Source organism: Chrysochloris asiatica, unplaced genomic scaffold (genome assembly GCF_000296735.1).
Source record: "Chrysochloris asiatica unplaced genomic scaffold, ChrAsi1.0 scaffold00034, whole genome shotgun sequence".
NCBI lineage: Eukaryota > Metazoa > Chordata > Mammalia > Afrosoricida > Chrysochloridae > Chrysochloris > Chrysochloris asiatica.
Genome location: NW_006408552.1, coordinates 983,641 through 1,004,715, shown reverse-complemented (window position 1 = coordinate 1,004,715; position 21,075 = coordinate 983,641). Strand labels below are relative to the sequence as shown.

The 21,075-nt window shown below is 49.6% G+C and overlaps 2 protein-coding genes across 3 annotated transcripts in view; one reads left to right on the top strand and one right to left on the bottom strand.

Moving 5' to 3' along the window:
• Positions 1-5,629, top strand: part of EPHB4 (EPH receptor B4) — an 18,680-nt gene extending 13,051 nt beyond the window's left edge. Inside the window, exons 13-17 of one of the 2 annotated variants that reach the window (XM_006859645.1) lie at positions 2,857-3,072; positions 3,377-3,526; positions 3,852-4,045; positions 4,227-4,382; positions 5,494-5,629. In XM_006859645.1, coding sequence (XP_006859707.1) covers positions 2,857-3,072; positions 3,377-3,526; positions 3,852-4,045; positions 4,227-4,382; positions 5,494-5,623 — 846 coding nt within the window. In that variant the 3' untranslated portion in view covers positions 5,624-5,629. The remainder of the gene's footprint in view (positions 1-2,856; positions 3,073-3,376; positions 3,527-3,851; positions 4,046-4,226; positions 4,383-5,493) is intronic. The other variant, XM_006859646.1, reaches the window with a different exon arrangement.
• A 1,945-nt stretch (positions 5,630-7,574) lies between these two features.
• ZAN (zonadhesin) overlaps positions 7,575-21,075 on the bottom strand; it is a 45,268-nt gene continuing 31,767 nt past the window's right edge. Inside the window, 13 exon segments of the mRNA XM_006859819.1 lie at positions 7,575-7,596; positions 8,848-8,944; positions 9,714-9,854; positions 10,739-10,877; positions 10,964-11,008; positions 11,010-11,163; positions 11,564-11,644; positions 11,824-11,994; positions 12,272-12,446; positions 12,553-12,682; positions 13,022-13,269; positions 13,620-13,761; positions 14,229-14,440. Of these exon segments, the coding sequence (XP_006859881.1) occupies positions 7,575-7,596; positions 8,848-8,944; positions 9,714-9,854; positions 10,739-10,877; positions 10,964-11,008; positions 11,010-11,163; positions 11,564-11,644; positions 11,824-11,994; positions 12,272-12,446; positions 12,553-12,682; positions 13,022-13,269; positions 13,620-13,761; positions 14,229-14,440 (1,757 nt within the window).

Below are 21,075 nucleotides of genomic sequence, written 5' to 3'. Positions count from 1 at the left end.
CCTTTTTTCACATTGTAATTGTTTTGATCATAGACTGAACTCCCAGATCCTCTGTTCTTATAATTTTATTCTGTTCTTGACTCTTCCATGTGTCGACTGAGTTCAGGTTGATGCTGCCACGTACGTCATTCTGTAGTTGATTTTTACAGACACAAATTGCCGAGCTTCTCTTCCTTGGTACCATTGAGTGGGTTCCAACCACCAACCTTTCTGGTTGACAGTCAAGTGTTTGCCTCACCCACAGACTCTCAGGACCCTCCAATCCCTGCCTTTTCCCTCCTGAAAAGCTTGAGTTCTTGGGTCTGGCCTTTCCTCCACAAGGGTCTTACCGGCTTCTTTGGAGGAGAAGAGCTGCTTTCCTGATACAGAGGGGTTGTCATTTTTTATTTGGGGCATAGTTACCAGGGCTTCCTGTGCCTTAGCCACTGTATTCAGCACTGGAGCAGAGCTGTGAACAAGGCAATCGGGGTGTGTGCCCTCGGGGAGACTGTAAATTCCAAAGTCAATGAAAGAAAGGGCTTTTTAACAAAGTAAACCATTTCAGATGTGAAAAGAAAATGAAGGTCAAATGGAAAAGTGACCAGGGATGAGGTGGGAAAAACTAGTTTCGCTTTTATCACTTCATTTACTAGGTCTTTGAATAACACCAGGAGTCCTGGTGTGGTACCGTAAGATCAGTGTTGGCCCACAAGGTTGGTTTGAACCACAGGCTTAGCGGTTGTAGCCCATCGTTGGCTGCTCCTTGGAAAACCCTCTACAGGGTTGCTATGAGTTGGAATCAACTCGAAGGCACTTAACAACACCACTGAATAGTATTTTATTTTCAACTTTACAATGCATCTTTTAAAAAATACCAAAACATCTCTGTACTTAGAAAAACATTCCTGCGCTTAATAAAGTTGGAGTGATTCTTTGTTGTTTACTGGGCTGGCGAGTCGGTTCCGACTCGTTGTAACACGTATACAGTTTACATGGAACGACTGGTGGGTTTGAAACGCCTACCTTTTAGTTAGCAGTCTGGTGCATACCCTACAGTACCACACCAGCACTCCAGAATGATTTTTTAGTATTGTCTAATTCAACATTAAAATGTCCTCAGCGGTCCCCAAAACGTCCTCTACCTCTGGCTTCAACACCAGGGTCCAGATCGGCACGGCAGACATGTAGCTGAGCTTGTTTTTTTTAAACTTGGAGCAAGGAGCCCTGGTAACCCTGTAGGATAAGCACTAGACTGCTAATCTCAGGGTCGTCGTTCTAACCCACCAGCCACTCCGTAAGAGAAAGATAGAGTTTTCTGCTTCCGTAAAGATTATAGCCTTGGGTCTGATCCAGGGTCGCGATGAGTCAGAACCGACTTGGTGGGAGTGGGTTGGGTGGGTTTGGGTTTAAATTCAAAGCAGCTCCTTGTCACGACACTGACATGCTGAAGAGCTGGGCCAGTTGTCCCTTTGAATGTCGCTTCTGGGTTTACTGGAGTCTTTATTGTGGGACCAGTGAGCTGGTTTCTCTGCATTTCCTGTAATGGGGATTTTAGTGAACATTTTGCTAAGTTCACAAGTGAACACTGTGACTAGACTCTCTTGGCGGATGGTAGCCACTGCATGCGTCCCATCAGGGGACAGGTACGCTGGCTTCATCGTGAGTCGTGTGATGACAGCCTTCCTTCTTGGTGGGCAGTTGCTGGGGAGGTCGATTTCAGGAGAGATGACATTGAGGTAGAAAAAAAACCAGCCTTGAGAAGGTCGAGGGAGTGCATACAAGGAGAGAACAGAGATACAGCAGGTGGAAAGGGACTCATTTGTGGACCAGCGGGACCGGGGTGGAGGCAGCCACCTTCAGTAGGTCAGAAGGCCGATGTTCCAGGTCACAGTGGACCTTGTGACCCTTGTCAGAAATTCGGATCTTAGTAGATGTGGGAATAGAGGCCATCGGCTGGATTTAAACAGGAGCGTGAGATGGTTTCAAGTCCCTTAATCCACGTGCTGGGGCAGAAGTGGGGAGGCCAGTGAGGAGGAGACTGCAGTGACTCAGGTAGCAGGGTGGAGAGAGGCAGATAGACTGGGATTGATTTTGGAAGCAGAGCCAGAACTTGATGGATTGTGTGAGTCGCAAGTAATGGAGAGTGGAAGTTATGGGATGGGAGCCTCTAGATTTTCCAGGCAGCGTAGAGTTTCCAGAAACTGAGGTGCAACTGGCATGGGGTCAGAATGTATTTGGAGGCTGGATTAAGAATTCAGGTTTTGGATTCGGTGTTCCTGGCTGTGTAGGTCTATAGAGGATCCCCTGTATCCTATCTGAACCCATTAGATGGGGTTAGTTAACCATCTGGGTTTGGTTGGTTTAGCTGGTAAGAAGTTTACAAAGGTCAAGTTGGGTTTAGACCCTTGGTTTTGGCTCTGTGGTCAGTAATCGTATCCCGTTCCTGGCTGCTCTCTTGCACAACCTACCCGTTGATCCCAAGAGAGCTGACCGACTAGATGAGCACGTGTAGATAGTGACTCAGAGAACAGGCGAACACACACAAGTGTCAGAACTCTTGCTGTCAGAGGTTCCTAGGTATAAAGCAAACTTTAGGTTATGTAAAAGAAAAATGGAAAATCATTTTATAACGTAAGGAAGGAAGACTGAATGTGAATGCATATCTTTGAAGTAGAAACAACTGCAAGCACTGTGTTGGGATAATATAGTAAGAGAAGCGAGCAGGCCTTCCCCAGAGACGTGGACAGGCCTTCCCTGCAGGTGAGCAGGAATCAGGTCTTGGAAATGATGACTATGGTTTAGAAAGTAAAAAGAAGAGGGATCGGGGTGGGGAGGGCGAGTGTCCTCACTACGCACCCTCCTGTGTCCGATCTCTAGCTGAACGACGGGCAGTTCACTGTCATCCAGCTGGTGGGCATGTTGCGGGGCATCGCCTCGGGCATGCGCTACCTGGCTGAGATGAGCTACGTCCACCGAGACCTGGCTGCCCGCAACATCCTGGTCAACAGCAACCTTGTCTGCAAGGTCTCTGACTTTGGTCTTTCCCGCTTCCTGGAGGAGAATTCTTCTGACCCCACCTACACGAGCTCCCTGGTAAGGCTGGGAGAGGAGGGTGGAGTACTGAGATCTAAGTTCTTCCAGCCAGGAATAGACAGGGAAGTTGAAGGGTTGGGACGGCTCTTGTCCAGGTTGCTGATCCAGGAACAGACCAAGAGGTGGGCTTGGGAGCAGGACTCCTAGGTGTCTTGGGAAAGAAGAGTTGAGTTACTGGGGTGCTTGGTTCCTACAAAGAATGGGAGGGAGTGTGAACTTGGGGAGAAAGGGCAAAGGGCGGGAGCAATGTGCCTAGGTCCTGTGAGTCCGTCACCGTCTTTTCCTTCCCCTTCCCCTTCTTTAGGGAGGAAAGATCCCGATTCGATGGACGGCTCCTGAGGCCATTGCTTTTCGGAAATTCACATCAGCCAGTGACGCCTGGAGCTATGGAATCGTCATGTGGGAGGTCATGTCATTTGGGGAACGGCCTTACTGGGACATGAGTAATCAGGATGTAAGTTTTCCGTGGTCCTACCGAATTCTCTATAATCTCTCACCTGAAATAAGGGGTCCAGTGGTGAGGTCCGTGGGTGGGGAGGGTGGCAGGAAGGGTTAATTTTTTTATTGAAGACTTGGCTACAGCATGTTCAGGTCCCAGAAGGACAGCGATGGAGGAAAGTGTTGGGCATCTAATCACAGGCAGCCTCAGCCTCAGGCTGGTACAAGTCAGTCCTTCTGGGGGGCTTTGCCAGTTTCTGCTAAGTCCTCGGTCCCCTGGAGCCCTTTGGCATCTGTTTTCCCCAAATGTCCTTACCCGCTGCTGCTTCCTGCTCCCCCAGGTGATCAATGCCATCGAACAGGACTACCGGCTGCCCCCGCCCCCTGACTGCCCCACCTCTCTGCACCAGCTCATGCTTGACTGTTGGCAGAAGGACCGGAATGCCCGGCCACGCTTCCCCCAAGTGGTCAGCGCCCTCGACAAGATGATCCGGAACCCTGCCAGCCTAAAGATCGTGGCCAGGGAGAACGGCGGGTGAGAACCCCAGAGAATGGGCCCACCACCTGAGAGTGCCCCCTCTGGAAGTAGCCATCCCTCTGGTGGTATATGGGGTGGTCTCTACCCGTCTCCAAGGTTGGCCACGAGGCTGGGCTCTGCTTCCCGAGCCTGACTCAGGCCTGGTGCTCAGCACCCACCCCTCATCCCTACCTTCCAGAGCCTCGCACCCGCTCCTGGATCAGAGACAACCTCACTACTCAGCGTTTGGTTCTGTTGGGGAGTGGCTTCGAGCCATCAAGATGGGACGATACGAAGAAAGTTTTGCAGCTGCCGGATTTGGCTCCTTTGAGCTGGTTAGCCAGATCTCCACCGAGTAAGTGGTGTGGTGTAGGACCTTGGGGCGGCGGCAGGGCTGAGCATCTGGGAAGGAGTTTGGGGACCCGCATCAGGCCTACAGACTCAGCAGGGTCCTTTGGGATCACCTTTTGGTACCAGCTTTGTTTCTCAGTGGAACAATGCTAGACATTAAGCCCAGGAGAACCCCAAAAGCAGCGGTAGCTGCGGAGGCTGAGGACCCAGGAATCTTCCCCACAGCTGTGCCCACCTTTCCTGCTCAGGGCATCACCACCCTGGGCCATGTCCTCTCACAACCCACTAGTCCATATCTCTCTCTGGGCATCTCTCTACATTCCAGGCCAGCTGTCACATTAACAACGCAACGGCTCTGGATCCACTTTCTCACCCATAAAAGGAGAAGATTGGACTAGGTTTTGGAGGCGCTTTCCAGCTTTAACGTGAAATGGTTTTATGGTTCCAACGCCTCCCAAGTAGTGTTTTTTAACTTTTGGCCTCTCTCTCATACTCCTTGCTGCCTTCCGTTTTTCTCCTAGGATCGTTTCTTGTAGAAATGAAAGTTTCTAGTAGAAACAGAAGGGTTCTCGGAGGCCCTCTCCAGGGCATTAGGCTGAGCTGGTTGCCCCCTGGGCCTGGCCACTCGCCTCCCTAGATTGTTAGGCCCCCCACTTGACCCAGGTTCTTGCTTTGGGTCCCTCCCTTCCTCCTTGCTCAGGCCTTCCTTTCCCTTCTAACTCAACTTTCTCCTTTAAAGCAGCCTACACAGCAGCCCCTTTTTTGCAACCTCATTTTGTGGTCCCTTCTGTTGCCTGGGTTTTCTCCCTGCCTCTCATCCTCACGTTTTCCCCCTTTCTTAATTTCTGCTGTCGAATCCTGCCGCAGGCCCCACCTTCCTCCTTCCTGGGCCCCAGCTCAAGGGAGACTTAGCTTCCTTTACTCTTTGCTTGAGCTGGGCAGAAGGACCACGGCTTCATTCTTCCAGGAACTGCCCAGCAACTATTGACACTGGACTCCCCTCCCTGTTGGCCTTTCTGATTGGCTGGTAATCTGGAGGGAACCGTGTTTCTGTAATTTAAGAAGCACTGCTCTGGGCACCCTGTGGTCTCACCTACCTCGCCTTCCTCCCACAGGGACCTGCTCCGAATTGGAGTCACTCTGGCAGGACATCAAAAGAAAATCCTGGCCAGTGTCCAGCACATGAAGTCCCAGGCCAAGCCTGGAGCCCCAGGCGGGCCAGGAGGACCAAGCCCTCAGTACTGACTGTGCCTCTTCATGTGGCCTCGTGGCCACACAGCCTGGCATGGCGGAGGTTACGAGCCCCAGGGACAATGCCCCTGCCCCATTCTTGCTGGGGCTAAGTCGGGTGTGGACTCAAAGAGGCCCCTTCCCTGCTCCCCACTGGATTGCACTTTGAACCCAGAGGGGTGGGGAGCTGGCAGTTTGGAGAGACTGGATTTGGGGATTCTGTCTTGTGGGAGTATGAAAGTTACATGCCCTTGAGATGGGGAACCCCAGACTGTAGAGGGAGGGAGGGAGTTTTTGGTTTAGGATGGGGTGTGGCCAGAGGGGAAGCAAGAGCCCATAATCTCCCAGATACCAAGTGGTTGGCAAGATCCATGCCCACTCCCCTCTGGTCCCCAGCTAGGGCTTCTGGATGCTCCCTCACCTCGACCCTCAGACCAAAGAGAGAAGAGAGCCCAGCCTGTGGGCCCGGGAATGACATGGTGGCCAGGAGGAAGGCCCAGTGTCACGGCCCAGTGACAAAATCATTGGACTTCGCTGTTCTCATCACTGAACCCTCTTTGTAAATGTAAAATGCCCCTCCCCTATCTGCTGCCTTCATATTGAAGGTTTTGAGTTTTACATCTTGTTTTTGGTGGTCATTTCCCTTTTTTGTTTTGTTTTGTTTTTTACCGTCCTTGTCGTAACTTTTCTGTGGAGGGACCTTGTGCCACTATCTCCTCCCTAAGCCCAAATTGAAACAGGGAACCATTGTGTCTGTTTCCAGAACAGTGCCTTGGTCAGACCACAACCCCCAGACGATTCCCACCCTCCCTGTTGCCCTCAAACTGTGTCCACGGGGGAGTGGGGATGAGGTAGTGAAGAGGGCAGTGAGTGGTGGTAGAAACTGCACTTGGAGGGGCTTAAGTTATATTTTTTAATGTTTTCTTACAAATAAAAGAAAATGGGAAGTTTCCCAGCTGGGGGTGATTGGGGAGTTGGGGAAGTCGGGCTAGACTTCTGAGGTCTAAGTATGGAGGGGCTTGATAGCAGAGAGGGGTCAGCACTTTGCAGGTTTGGAGACAACAGGGCTGTGGGGGGCTGGGTGCTTGGTTCCCAGCCCCAGGGTGTGTTTGAGATGGTGGGGTGGGGGCTGTGGGAGGTGAGTCATTGGCAGCTGCTTCTAAGAGTTCCAGCTGGCTCTGCCAAGAGCCTGGGGCACCTCCGGGGTGGGGCATCCCCTTCTCTCCTCTCCCTTAGTTCCTTAGCCCTGGCAGGGGACTGTATGAGGAAGGGGAGGTCTCGAGCTCCTGAGTCTATCCTGCAGACCCCTGAGAGGTGGGGGGAGGGGGGAGGCTGAGGTAGGGGGCTCATGTAGGCACGTATTACCTATGTTTCTGAGGTAGTGGTCTAGACTGCTAGGGAGGAGCAGAGCTGGGAGTGAGGACGGTGGACCCCCACATGCATGAGGACACAGTCTGGGAGGACAATTCCCTCCTTCATGGTGCTGCCCAGGCAGGTCTCCCAGCCTCTTGGGAAGGGGCGGGGAAGGTACCTGAATGTTTCCCCCCCCACACACTTGTCCCTCCCAAACATGGAGATGAGGATGGGTCAATCCCACGTGCAAACTGCCATTTTCAGTCTCAGCACCTGGGTGTCCTTGGTTCCTGGGCTCTGCGGCCCCTCTGTGATGGGGGACTGCAGATGCAGGCTTTGAAGGGGGCCGGCTTGCTTTACCTCAAACCACCTCTTACAGTTCGTTCTGTAGCTCAGTTGTCCGCTGTTGTGTTGGGGTCCATGCAGGCCCCCAAACCACAGCCCAGGGAGCCTCACTGCCTGGTGGCTGATTGTCAATATCTACAACTTTCTTCTGGGGCCCTTAATGCTCGAGAGTCCTGTCCCCTTCTTTTCTTGGTGACAGCCATATTTTGAGAGGGAGTGGGGTGGAAGGTGCTCTGAACTGAAAGCCTCTTTCAGTTAGGTTGGGGCTCTAGAAGGTGACCTTCAGAGAGCTAGTGAAGAGAGGAATTAGGACAGAGGCTAAGGATCCAAGATGAGATCCAGGGTGAGATGAACGCTTCCCCAGCCCAGTTCCAGAAACTACCCTGAGACTTCCTGCCATCCCCCAGCCAAGGGAAAGTCTAGCTGGGCAGGGTGGCCCTTCCGTGAGGCCTTTTCACCAGCTAGTTTGGGTCAAAAGGGCCCACAGCCTAAGAGCCCAGTACCCTGTCTGCTTTGTTCCTGGAGTCAGTTTGAACTCATAGTGACCCTGTCTAAGGTCTTTCCACCTGGTGAGCTTGAACCTCCAACCTTGCAGTTTAAACAGACCTTACAGTCCAGCACATTAATCCACAGCACCACACCAGGCCTCTTGTCTGCTTGTATTTTTCCCCAAACCCAAGTCCACAGTCTTCCTTAAGAGTTAATGCAGGAAGATTCAGCCTCCCCCAGGCAAGGACCTGCCTGGTTCAAGGCATCAGGTACTGGGAGGGGTGGGAAGGTTGGAACTTGGGGTTAGTGTGTTGGTCCTACCAGGATGGGGCTCCAAACCCCCCACTAGGCCTCTCGCCAGACACCATTCTCAGTTATTGGCCCTTTTAGGAAATGACAAGGGCCACAGGGCAGTTCACCTTTTGGAAAATGCCACTTTCTCAGCCTTTAGTCAGAATCTGCCACTGGTGGTAGACTTGGCTGCATGACCCACCTGGAGACCACCGAGGTTCCAGGACTGTCCCTCCCCGATGCCCCTCACCTGCCCACACCTAGATACCTCTCATTCTAGCTGTTTTACACAAAATCTAGCCCTGGCCCCCATACCTGTCTTATATCCCATCCTAACCCACCTCACAGACCCAACACACTCTTCCATAAATCATGTGGAAATTCACCATCTCAAAAATACGTAATTTTATTTTATCTCTTCTTTTTTGAGGACAGCTCAAAATTAAGCAACTTCGAAGGGTCTTTCCGGAACAAAATGTGAGGCTAAAATGAAAAAATATTAGAGCCCCACTCTGCTCCTGGTCAGAATTGAACACTCCCTCAGCCCACCCTGTTTGGGATGGCCAACGTTTGGGACTGTGGGGTTAGTTCTCACCTGGGTCTGTCAGCCTGTCTAGGTTTGGGCTCATTTTCTCCCTAAGAGACATTGGGGAACTGGTAGAGGCTTGATGGGGTCAGCTTCTTCATGCCTTAGGCCACAGCCCACTCCCTCTGTGTATTCCCCTTGGCTCACCCTGCCTCAGCCCCTCTCCTGAACTCACCTCCTCGTCTTCCTGTGAAGGTACTTTCTGGTCACTGCTAGCATGATGAATGCCATGGGCACCAACGTCCCCAATAGCACGGCCACAAGGTTGGACACTTCTGGGGTTCAGGATCAGAAATAGGGTTTGGAATAGGGAGGAGACACACCCTTTTAGCTTTCTGATGTCACCTTAAATCTCTGGGTGTGGCTGGTTCTCCTAAGAGGCTTTGCAGGCAGGGGCGGGAGGGGGCTCCAAGACCTTAGCCACCCCTTCAAGAACCCTGTTTCGGACACATTCCCACAAGCCTTTGAGGGGGCTGCTCCTTCAGTTAGTCCTCTGGAGACCAGGCTAAACTACCTGCGCAGTGCGTGTCCCTCAAAAGGTAACCCTACAACCAACCCAGGGACCTTGCTGGAATGCAGAGTCGGGTCCCACTCCAGACCTATTAGGTCAGAATCTCAGGCTGAGTCCTGGAACGTTTCAACAAGCCACCCCTCCCTGCCCAGTCGTATACAAGATAAAAAGTCCAGAGGCTCAAAGAAATTCTGGTTTCGGATAGGGAAAAAACATGAAAAGGGTAAAAGGGGGCTTCTAAAAGTTCCTGGAGAAATGGAACTGAAGGGTAATTTTTGGAACTTTTTGAAGCCTCTGTGTATTAGAGAGGCATGGAGGGGTGCAGCCTGGGAAATGGCAGCAGGGGAGAGATCTTTAGGTCACCGATGTGGAGCCAGGGTTCAGAGAGAGGATTCCTGAGCATATGGGTAGGAGATGGGCACGAGGACTCTGAGAAGGCTTGTCCATCTTAGGGACAGTAATATTATCAACACCTAGCCTAGAGTTCGCTGGAAACTTCCAGGATACAGGGCCTGGGATGAAGAGCTCACCTAGTTTTTCAGGGGGTGGAACATCCTTAGGCTCAGTGCAGAGGGCCCCCCCATAACCAAGTTCACAGTCACAGGTGAAATTCATGCCCTGCTCCTGACACACACCATCATTCTGACAGGGGTTCTGCAGACATGGGCTTTCTGTAAGGAAGGAGTGGGGTTGTGACAAAGGTGCTGAGGGAAACTCTCCAGCTCTCCAACCCCCTGCCACCACAAAGGACAGAGCAGAACTGCTCCTTAGAGGTCCCGACACTCTTAAACCTCATCGTTCTACCAAAGAGCTGCTGGTGGGTTTGAACCGCCGATCTTGTGGTTAGCAGCACAGTACAAACTCCACAGTGCCACCAAGTCTCCGTCAGAACACTCTTAGTCTGAGTGGAGGCTGAGATCCAGGAAAGGATGGAGCAATGAGTGTGGCTAGGAATAACTGACCAGGGACTGACTGGCCTGACTGCCGATCCACACCTGCCACCCCTGGGTTCTGAGGAAATTCCTGAAACTCTTTATAAATGGGGATGATCTGCCTACTAGCAAGTGCTGAAGTAAGTCTTGGAGGGGATTATGGGAACTAATGATAGGACGTGGCGCCGTGGGATAAGCCCTGGACCACAAGGTCAGTCTGAACCGCACGACTGGCAGTTCAAACCCACCAGCCGCTCCTTGAAAATCCTATACAGAATTGCTATGAGTCGGAAGTGACTCGAAAGCACGTAACAAACAACAAATGATAGACTGGACCGGGATCGGGCAGTGTTTTACTATGAGATACGTAGGGTCGCTGAGTCGGAAAGGGCTGGAGGGCACCTGATAACAAGCTCCATCCAGCGCAGTACTGAGCTGCTGAGGGAATGGGAGGGCCTTTTCCTTTGCTCCTCCCCCAAAAGGAAGGGACCAAGTAAGAAAGAGGGGCATTAAACTGCACCATCTTTCTGACGTCGGCGTGGAAAAGTCCAGGCTTGGGACAGGCAGGAACACTGCCTGGTGTGGGGGCAGCCTGCACCGCAGGAGGGGAGGGCCAGGCTTACCTCGGAAGCAACCCCGGGTGAGGTTCGCTAGAGTGCAGATCTCCCCATCGCCGCAGCCGAGAGGGTCACAGAGCACGACCCCGGAGCTGGCACATGTGCAGAGCTGGGAACAGTCCTTGCTCACAAAGCTTTCACCCCACTGGAAGAGGGGGAAGGGTTTCATCCCCAGTCCAGCTCTACTTTTCCATCTCTGCACGCCCCCAGCCCTCCTGCACCCAGTCCAACCTGGTGATAGACCCCATCTTGGAGGCAGCCACAGCTGGCCTGGGGAAGGCTCTGAGCACCGCTGTAGATGTAGCCCGGGAGGCTGGCGCATCCTTCCACACAGGCGCCCTCACAGTCCTGGGGGGCCGCCGGGTTGGCACAGGAGGCCGGGCAGGGGGTCATGCAGCTCTGATACACAGTATTGGCTGGACACACCAAGGCTAAAGACGGAGTCACAAAAGGTGGTCAGGGAGGGCTGGCCAACAGATGTGGGCAATATAGGGACAAGAGCTGGAAGAGGAAAAGTGGCCGGCTTCCTGTGTCTTTCTGTTCAGGGACTTCAAAATCTGTGACAGAACCAAGCAGGTCAGCAAAGATGGGCTTGAAGAGAAGAAGAAGGAGATGCAGCCACGGTGGGTGTGAGGCTTCTCAGGTGGACATTTAGGGGAGAGGGAATCCCGGGTAGTGTGGCAATCACAATGGAAGGATGTCCTGACTTTAAAATGGGGAGCTTGGGGCTGGGCAGTAGAGGGGAGAAATGGTAGATGGGTCAGTGCCTCACCACAGCCAGTGTGGTTGCGCCAGTCAGCCAAGGGAGCGCCTGCCTCCTGGCAGATGAGCGCGTAGCCGCTGAACATCTGACAGCGCAGTTCCTCCCACTCCTTGGGGTCCTGGGCAGCACACAAACCAAAGACGCAGTGCCTGGGGGCGGGGACAGTGAAGGTGTCAGAGAGGGGAAGGCCAAGCGACAGCCCAACAGAAGAGAACCTGACAAGGCCAAGCAGCAGGAAACCAGGAAATGAGGCCACAGACCAAGAAAAGTGACCAGAATCAAGAGCAGGTCAGAGCAGACAGCAGGACCCACTGAGAGGACCACTCACTCTTGGAAGGGATCTGGGGCCACCATTTGGTGACAGGCAGCAAAGAGCCCCTGGGGATCCACCAGCACCCTACAGGCCTGGGTGCTGCTGATGAATGCCAGCTTCTCAGGGCTGCATTCTGATGCCTGGAAATCTGACTCCTCTGCTTCCTCTTCCTCATCCTGAATGGCCCTGGAGACAGTATGGGGCCAGGTGAGGTCAGAGAAGAACTGAACTCAGGGAAGACCAGTAACCAGGGACTGAGGTGAAGGGAAAGGCACGAGGTTTCCATGGAGCAGGTTTTGTAGTCAGAATTTGAGAAATGGGGGCAAGTCTGTCTGGGATCCCAATTTTGTTTTGCTTCCCTGGAAATTTCGTCAAAGCCATGAGGGTAAGAAGTATGGGTCAGACACTGACTGGGCCCTTGGTCAACTCCCTAAGCTCTGTGCCCACCAGGGCCTTGCCTCACCTTGGAACGCGGGCCAGAGCTTCCTGGACTCTCTTCACCTCCCAACTGTTGCCAAAAGCATTGATGCTGTAAGTTAAGTCACCGCTGGGCAGCATCAAGTCATTGCTTTGGTTCCTGTCGAAGTTTCCACACAGGCCGCGTACGAGGCCCAGGTACATGCTAGGCATGGAGATCACTGAGGAGACGAAGAGCCCCGTCCATGCTCCACAGTGTCTCCCTTTCCCACTCCTTCCCCGCTCTTCCCTGGCAGAGGTGGTTTCCCTTCTCCCACACTCAGCTACCTGCATTTTTTTTCCCATCGAAGCTGATGGTCAGCCCAAAGTCAGTGGTCAGATACAGGCGGTGGGACCGAAGAAAGACCTGCAGGTTCTCGCTGGGCTTGTAGGGAATGTGGACCTTCTCCTTGTTGACCTGGAGGAGGGAGATCATCAATACAGAGGGCCCTTCCGTACCACACCCCGAACCCTGTCCCCCACCCCAGTGTGCTCCAGCTTGGTTCTTGCAAAAACCTGACACCATGGGTTTTGCAGGGACTGTTCTCCTCTCTTCCCCAGCCTCTTTTTGCTTAATCCCCTAGTCCTCCTTTGCCTCTTCCCACAAAGTAAGCTTGGCATTGATTCTGACTTCTGCACTCAGGCTATTCCTGCCAGGACATTTCCAGGGAACAAACAATCCTGGCTTACTCTGCTCCAGGCACCTCAAGACTCCAAACTCCCTTCCAAGACCCTCCAGAGCTGGCCCGGCTCTTACCACAAGCTCCAGACCAGGCCGGAGCTGGATTCTAGAGTCATAGATTGTCACGAAGATTTCATGCAAGAAGATCGGGCCCCAAGGCAGGTACATCTTGTGGCGACCCTCCACAACCAGGGGCTCGACACCATCCGGGAGCACATCGATGGTCTTGATGAGAGTGTACGTCATACGGCCCTGGAAGTGGTAGCTGAGACCATCCAGTGTGCGGTAATGGGGGTCCCCAAAGATTGAGCAGTAATCCAACCCTGATGAGAAGTACAAACACTGAGAAGAGACCCCACCCAGAGAGAGCAGCCCCAGAATCCCCACACGAAGCCTGTCTCCTGTCACCCAGCCTGGGTTCCCTGGGTACTTGTTCTTTAACCTCCACCTTTCCCAGTCCACTTAACAAGTCTAGAGGTCCTCCTTGTCCCGTCCCTTCTCTCAGCCCAGAGACGGTCGGTGCACATGGTCACAGAGTTGATGAGAGTCAGAATGAGAAGCCAGAGGTCTCCCAACTCACTCACTAAATCCTGATGCCCAGATCTCTTTATAGCTTCTCCAGACTAAGCCCCTTCGTCCCTGCCTCTTACCCCATTTTCTCCCCTCCCCTTACAGTCGGGTACACAGTTGCTGTTGCCCTTGGCGTTGAGCTGGCAGTGGGAACCTGAGGGGCAGTTGAAGGCCCGACACTGGACGACTCCTTCTGTACAGACACAGTTCTGGCTGCAGCCAGTGGATAGCCAGGTCTTACCTGCCTGCAGAAATCACGGAAAGAGCAAGGGGGTGAGGAATGAAGAGCTAGTTCTATCTCCTACTCCCTGTCAGCCTAAGCCAGGTACCGCGGACATTGGGCCCTTAAAATCCTGTATCCCCTTACGAGGTATGGGCTTACCTTTGTAGTTCAGGATGTACTACTGGACCCAGTTTAAAGATGAGACAAGTGAAGTAACAGAGGTCACATGACTGGTCAGTAGTACAATCAGGATTATAATCCCAGGTCAGCCTGTACCAAAGCTGTGCTCCCTCCACTAGACCGGGCTGTTTCCCAGTTGGTGGGTTCCTCAGATCCCAAACCCCCAGCCCAGGCCCTACTGGAGATCACCCCACCCTTCTCAGCCTCCACACTGTGGGTCAGAGCAGACATGGATGTCCCAGGCAGAGAGGCTGACGAATGAGGAAGCTGTGTCCTCAAGGTAGGCCCGCATTTCCCATGCTCACTCACGGGAAGGACTCGGCCCTCGGTATCCTTGCAGCTACACTGACTCCTGAGCACACACCGATCCACATTGAGCACGTAGCCAGGGTTACAGACACAGCCCTCGAAGCAGGTGGAGAGGAGTTTGGTACCCTCACATCGGCCCTCGGGGTCCCCGCAGGAAGGTGGGCACGGGGGAGCACAGTTTGTGTAGCTGCTATAGGCAGGACATTCCAGAGCTGTGAGGTAGAAGACAGAGTGGAGTCAGGGGGCCAGGGGCTTTGAGGCAGGGAACAGGGGGTATATAAGGGTTTTCCCTTCGGGGCTGTGAGACTTGGAGCAACTTTTTCGGCCCTGGAAGTGGTAGCTGACACTGTGAAACATGAAGCAATGGAGGCAACAAATTTGGGGTTCACTCTTCCTTTCCTTACTCATCAAACAAACATTTGCTGAGGGAAGAAATGAATAACAATGTCCCTCCAAACTCTACGTGAGAGATGAAAGTCAGTCAACAACACAGCCTTGAGGTGTGTAGTCAGTAAGTGGGGTGACAGGTGCATGTGGACCTGGTATAATGGGTCACAGAGAAGGGAAACTCTGGGGAGTTAAAGAAAGACCTTCAAGCAAAATTAATCATGGACAAATGGCAATGCCCACCATGTTCATGGATAGGAAGTAAACAACTTAAAGATGTCAGTTCCTCCTAAGTTACTGTATGCACTTAATGTTGTTGTTGTTGTTATGTGCTGTGGAGTCGGTTCTGACCCACAGCGACCCTACACAGGGTTTCCGAGGCTATAAATCTTTACGGGAGCAGACCGCCTCATCTTTCTCCCATGGAACAGCTGGTAGTTTCGAACTGCTGGCCCTGAGGTTCGCAGCCCGATTTGTAACCACTACGCTACCAGAGCTCATATATATATATATATATGTTGTTGTTAGGTACCATTGAGTCGGTACCGACTCACAGCGACCTTATGTATATATATATATATATATATAGAGCTCTGGTAGTGTAGTGGTTACGAATCGGGCTGCAAACCTTAAAGGTCAGCAGTTCGAAACTACCAGCTGCTCCGCGGGGGAAAGATGAGGCTTTCTGTTTCTGTAAAGATTTACAGCCTTGGAAACCCTGTACAGGGTCGCTATGAGTCAGAACCAACTCCACAGCACACAACAACAACAACAAATATATATATATATACATGACTTTAAAGTTGAAGTGAAAAAACTAGAAAAGGCAAGGAAAATCTAAAAATTAAGAGTTTGTTGTTGTTGTTGTTGAGTGCTGTCGAGTCAGTTCTGACTCAGAGTGATTCAGGGTTTCCAAGGAGCAGATGGTAAATCTGAACAGCCAACCTTATGGCTAGTAGTCCAGTGTTTATGCTTTGGTGTCACACCACAACTCCAAAATATTAAGAGCAGTGAGCAGTAAATATCTCCATCAGAAATTAAAACACATTTGAAATTTTCAACAACACAACATTATGTTCCTGTAAGACAAAGAGGCAGACGGTCTGATGGAACAGAAGGGAAAGCCCAGATATGAAACACCACATAGGTATTTGTTTTTAAATGCTGTCAAGTTAATTCCAACTCATTATGACCCTATGTACAAAAGAGCGAGACTCCACCCAGTCCTGCGCCATCCTCACAATTGTTGTATTTGAGCTCACTGTTGCAGTCACTGAGGGTCTTCTTTTTCACTGACCTTCAACTTTACCAACCACTATGTTCTTCTCCAGAGACTGGTCCCTCCCGATCAAATGTCCAAAGTACATGAGACAAAGTGTTACCATCGAGGCTCCTAAGGAATATTCTGGTTGTACTGCGTTCATTCTTCCGGCAGACCATGGTGTAGTCAATATTCTCTGCCAGCATCGTAATTCAAAGGCATCCGTTCTTTGCTCTTCCTTATTCATTGTCCAGCTTTCACATGCATATGAAGCAACTAGAAATATCATGACTTGGGTCAGACACAGCTTAGTCCTCAAACTAACACCTTTGTTTTTAACATTTGGAAGAGGGCTTTTACAGCGGGTCTGTCCAATGCAATACACTGTTGAATTTCTTCCATGGATGTTGGTTGTGGATCCAAGTAAAATGAAATCCTTTCCAACTTCAATATTTTCTTCGTTAATCATGGCTTATTAGCCCAGTTGTGAGGATTTCTGTTTGGTTTATGTTAAGGTGTAATCCATCCTGATCTTCATCAGTTAAGTTCTTAACAGCCTCTTCACTTTCAGCAAGGAAGGCTGTATCATCTGCATGGTGTCGGAGTTGTTAATGAGTCTTCTTCCAGTCCTCACGTCATGTTCTTCATATGGTGCAATTTCTTGGATTACTTGCTCAGCGTACAGATTGAATAAGTATTGTGAAAACATACAACCCTGGAACACACATTTCCTGATTTTAAACTATATTCATGGTTGGTGCCTCAAATTTTGCATTTGATATCAGAAGTGGGTTTGTTGTAATGACTCCGGACACATGAAACCATGGGGTTTTGTAAGAGAAAAAGTGAAAGGACATGGGAAATGAAACTTCTGATTCTTAAATGGTTACTTTGTTTATTGTTAACTGTGATGGTTGAAAGGAGTCCTGATGTGGTGCTCTAGGATAAGCACTGGACTATTGACCACAAAGTCAGCAGTTCAAACCCACCAGCCCCTTCTTGGAAACCCCATACAGGGTCGCTACGAGTCGTAACTGGACTCCATGGCACTTAACAACAACAATGATGGTTGAAAGGCACCTGAGAGATGTTGTGGCGCAGGTGAGGGGAGAAAAGCGGCTACTGGAATCACGTGGGCAAAAGTCGCTTGGATGTCATGATTACAGAGAGCTTGTAAGCTCACCTTCAGCCTATCTTAATTGGATACAATCAAAGGGGTGTTCGGAATTTCCCAGAAGGATCAGGCTTTATTTTAAGCCAGCAGCCTGTGTCTAGAATAAGGGGCTGAGATGGAAAACTGAGCCCCACCCAGAACTATTGGGAGAACAAATTTATTAAACATAAAACAAAAATCTGCAGAAAGGAAAATGACTGGCATTTTGAATTTCAAGCAAGCAGGTTGTTGTTGGATGCATCAAGGCAGGAAATGTCTGTACCCACCAGAGAAAATCCCATTCTAGGACTGACTGTTAAAGGAACGCAGCAAGCAGATGCTCTCTGGTAACCAACTGGGTACAATTGATGAGTAGAAGTTGGGGACAATGCAGCAATGAAGAAATGAATTGAGAGAGGAGGAAAAGCTGGTTGGTTTGAAGTTTAGGGAGTTGTGTGTACTCTTGAGCTTACAGACACTTGACCAAGCCTATAGGGGGCTAGGGCTGAGAGAGAGACTGAGTGAAGGGGCCAGCTGGTCTGCTGTGCAGGGAAGGGTATGTAGACTCCCACGCTTGCAGCTGGTACCCATTTGACCTAACACGACTGAATTGATCAGAACCAAATGAGTTCATATAAATTGCTTCCACTTTGATGGTTTGTTGTGGACTGGACTTAGCTTATGATTGTGGATGCTGAAAGTTCCAACAATATCAGAACCTTGTCTCCTCAGAGGACTGGGTTGATAGGAACAAGCAATTTAGAAATTGGCTATAAAAAATGGGGGATGATAAAGGCAAGAAGTAGCTGGCTTATAAACTTCCATGTGTGTGCACAAATGATATGGGAAAAGTTCACTCATGATACATGAAAGGGACAGTGGCTAGAAGAGCCAGAGGGTGGCCTGTGGCTTGTCTACGGTGGCCTGTCATGAATTGTCTACTATTTCTTTTAGCCATAGTCTGTAACTCCCCTAAACCCCATTTCTGCCCTGCTGAGAAGATACTGATAGGATGACATGATTCAGCTGTGGAGGTCAGCAGAGTTCATTGTCATTGTAAACACTGGAAACTCTAGCTTGGGTTTAAAATGAACCTTCTCTTCCGAGGGGGGCACTTAATACCATCAAAGAAGAAGAGCCAAGAGTAGAACTCATCCTTTGGACCTTGAGATCCCTACGCCTCACCCCAGGCACAGAAGAGCTATGGCACTGGAGGTAGAGTCATTTCCAAGTCATAGTTAACCTATGCACAATAGAACAAAACCCTGCCCAGTCCGCGCCATCCTCACAACTGTTGTTATGTTTGAGTCTGTTGTTGCTGCCACTGTATCACTCTCTTGCTGGTCTCCTCTTTTTCACTAATCCAAGACCCTGAGCATGACACAGAGCAGTGGGCTTCCCAGCCCACAGAGCAAGTAAAGCTGAGTGACTTTGGGCAGGAAGCTTTTTTATAGAGTGCGGTGCCTCCAGTCATGTAAGTAGGGGGGTTAGGTTTGCTGACCCATGGAGATAGAGCCAAGTGTCTTCAGGCTGAGGCTCATAGTGCCAAGACAGCGGCCTCCGGGCATGAGGTTGAGTTGTAGGTGGAAGACAAGGGGGTGAAGTCCTCCCTTCTTCTCTTGTGTCATGGTAGCTGGGGCGTGGCTGGTCCCACCATCACCAACACAGTGGCCAATGGCAACCCCTCCTTTGCAGCCTCTGTCTGCGGGCCTGCCCTGCAGAGATGCGTGAACCTGCCCTGAATTACACTATACAAACTGTTAACCAAGAACTGTGTTCAGACTTCCTTCTCACCAACATGCAGTCATCAATTAAATAGAAGTACACCTGCGATGCCTCAGAGAAAACAAACAATTTCAGCTTACACAAAGAAACAAAACAGAGTGCCTCGAACAAGGGACCAAAAGACAGAGTCTGAAAATAAAATACCAGAAATGGAATCAGAACTACTTAATAAGGAATTTAAAAGAATGCTATTTTGGTGTCTTCAATGAATTGAGAAAGCAAGAAAGAATTCAGGAAAATAATTCAAGAACAAACTGACAAAATAAATGAAAAAAATTGGAAACCATACAAAAGCAGCAATTAGAAAGCCAGAAGATTAATACTTACACTGTAGAAATAGATAATACATTGAAAAGGCAAAGGGAAATCAAATCATTGGAAAGCCGAATCTGTGATCTTGAAGACAAATCACTCGATACTCATCTTTGAAAGGAACAATCAGAAAAAAAGAATTTAAAAATCCAAAGACAGCCTAAGATTTATGTAGGACACTATAAAGAGGAATAACTTGCATGTGATTCAAATCTCAGAATAGGAAGAAACAAATAAAACCATAGAGAAACTTGTCTACGGAGTTACAGGAAGAAAATGTTCCTAACATAAAAGATGAGAAGATAGCCATTCAAGAAGTTAAATGAACTCCAAGCAGGATAGATTCCAAAAGAAAATTGCCAAGACATATTATAATAAAACTTTTCAAAGGCAAAGACAAGTTAAAAATCCTGAGAGCAGCTCAGGAAATAAGAAAAGTAACCTACGAAGGATAATTCCTAAGACCAAGCTCTGACTTCTCAGCAGAAACCATGCAGGTAAGAAGACACTGTGATGACATACATAAAACTCGGAAAGAAAAAACTGTCAGCCAAGAATCATACCCATATGTAAATCAACTGTCTAGGGATATTAGTCTCGCTCATACGATCCAAGAGTAAATAGATAAAGGTTTACAAAACAGACTAAATGCTTTAGAGAAAGGAAGATCGCTTAAGGGAAATAAGACCTGATATATCCAGATTGCACTCCCAGCTAAGGTTATTCACCATATAAGTAGATTTGTGTTATCTTTCAGTAATCCAGAACTTGATTGGAACTTAATCCAACAGCATTTTAGGAGGTTGTCTGTGGATATTCATCAGCTACATGCTCAAATTTCTGATATGAGTAATTCTCAAAGTGAGCACTGAGTGGCTCCTAATTTGCTAACCCTGCTAGAGAGTAAGATCCTCTAAGAACTTGATTGAACCTCAGCATAGTGATCCTGCTTGGTCACCTTAGAGCAGGTGGTGGGCTGGCAACGTCTTGCGTATGGGGTCCCCAGCCGATCTCCTCCCTCCCTGCCTTCCTCGGATGGCGGCTCTTTATGCTGGACATGTGGCCAGAGACGGGTAAGAATCACGTGGAACCTCGGCAACCTAAGACAGAGCCATTGGCCATGCTGCAATGAGTTTCAATGCTGGGTAAGACTGAGGAATTCGCACTGACTGCCTAAGACAGGCAGTGTCCCTTAAACAAACAATAAATAAGGGGAAATCTGATTCAGACAGTGCAGACCTGGTCAGGAGGTCAAGACCCTGTGGGCCCAAGCGTTGTTGGCCATCCAAACCATAGGCTCTGAGGATCAGACTTTAGCCACCTAGTAGACATAGCAAACTCTCCCTCATCTGATTATTCAGTAATGCTTGTTAGTAATCTCATACATGAGCCCTGGATATCCACAGACAAATGTAAAAACCTTCCCTAAAAGCCGAGACTGTAAATTCCAAAAAGGCAAGTTCCTCCCCACTCCAACCCCCCCCCCCAAAAAAAAAGCTAAAGAGGATAGAGAGAAACACTGTAAACTGATGATATATGGAGGGGATAATAATCAATGTAATGAAACAAGCTATATGAATGGTTGAATGTGAAGCTGATGATGTGCCCTGTAAACTTTCACTCAATCCAAAATAAAAACATTTAATAAAAAAATAAAAAAAGAATCATACCCAGCTAAAGTGTCGATCAAATATGAGGGTGAAAGTAGGACATGTCCAGATAAACAGAATTAAAAGAATTTTCCAAAAACAGAACAGCCATACAAAAAATATTACAGGGAGTTCTTTGGACAGATAACCAACAATAGCAGACAACATGAGACTAACAAATATCACCCAAAACTCAATCCAGATTTAGAAGTATTCAAAGTAAAACAAACTTAGAAGACTGAAATAGGGAACCAGAGATACCAGTTTGCAACAACAATAATAAAACATACAGTCAAACAA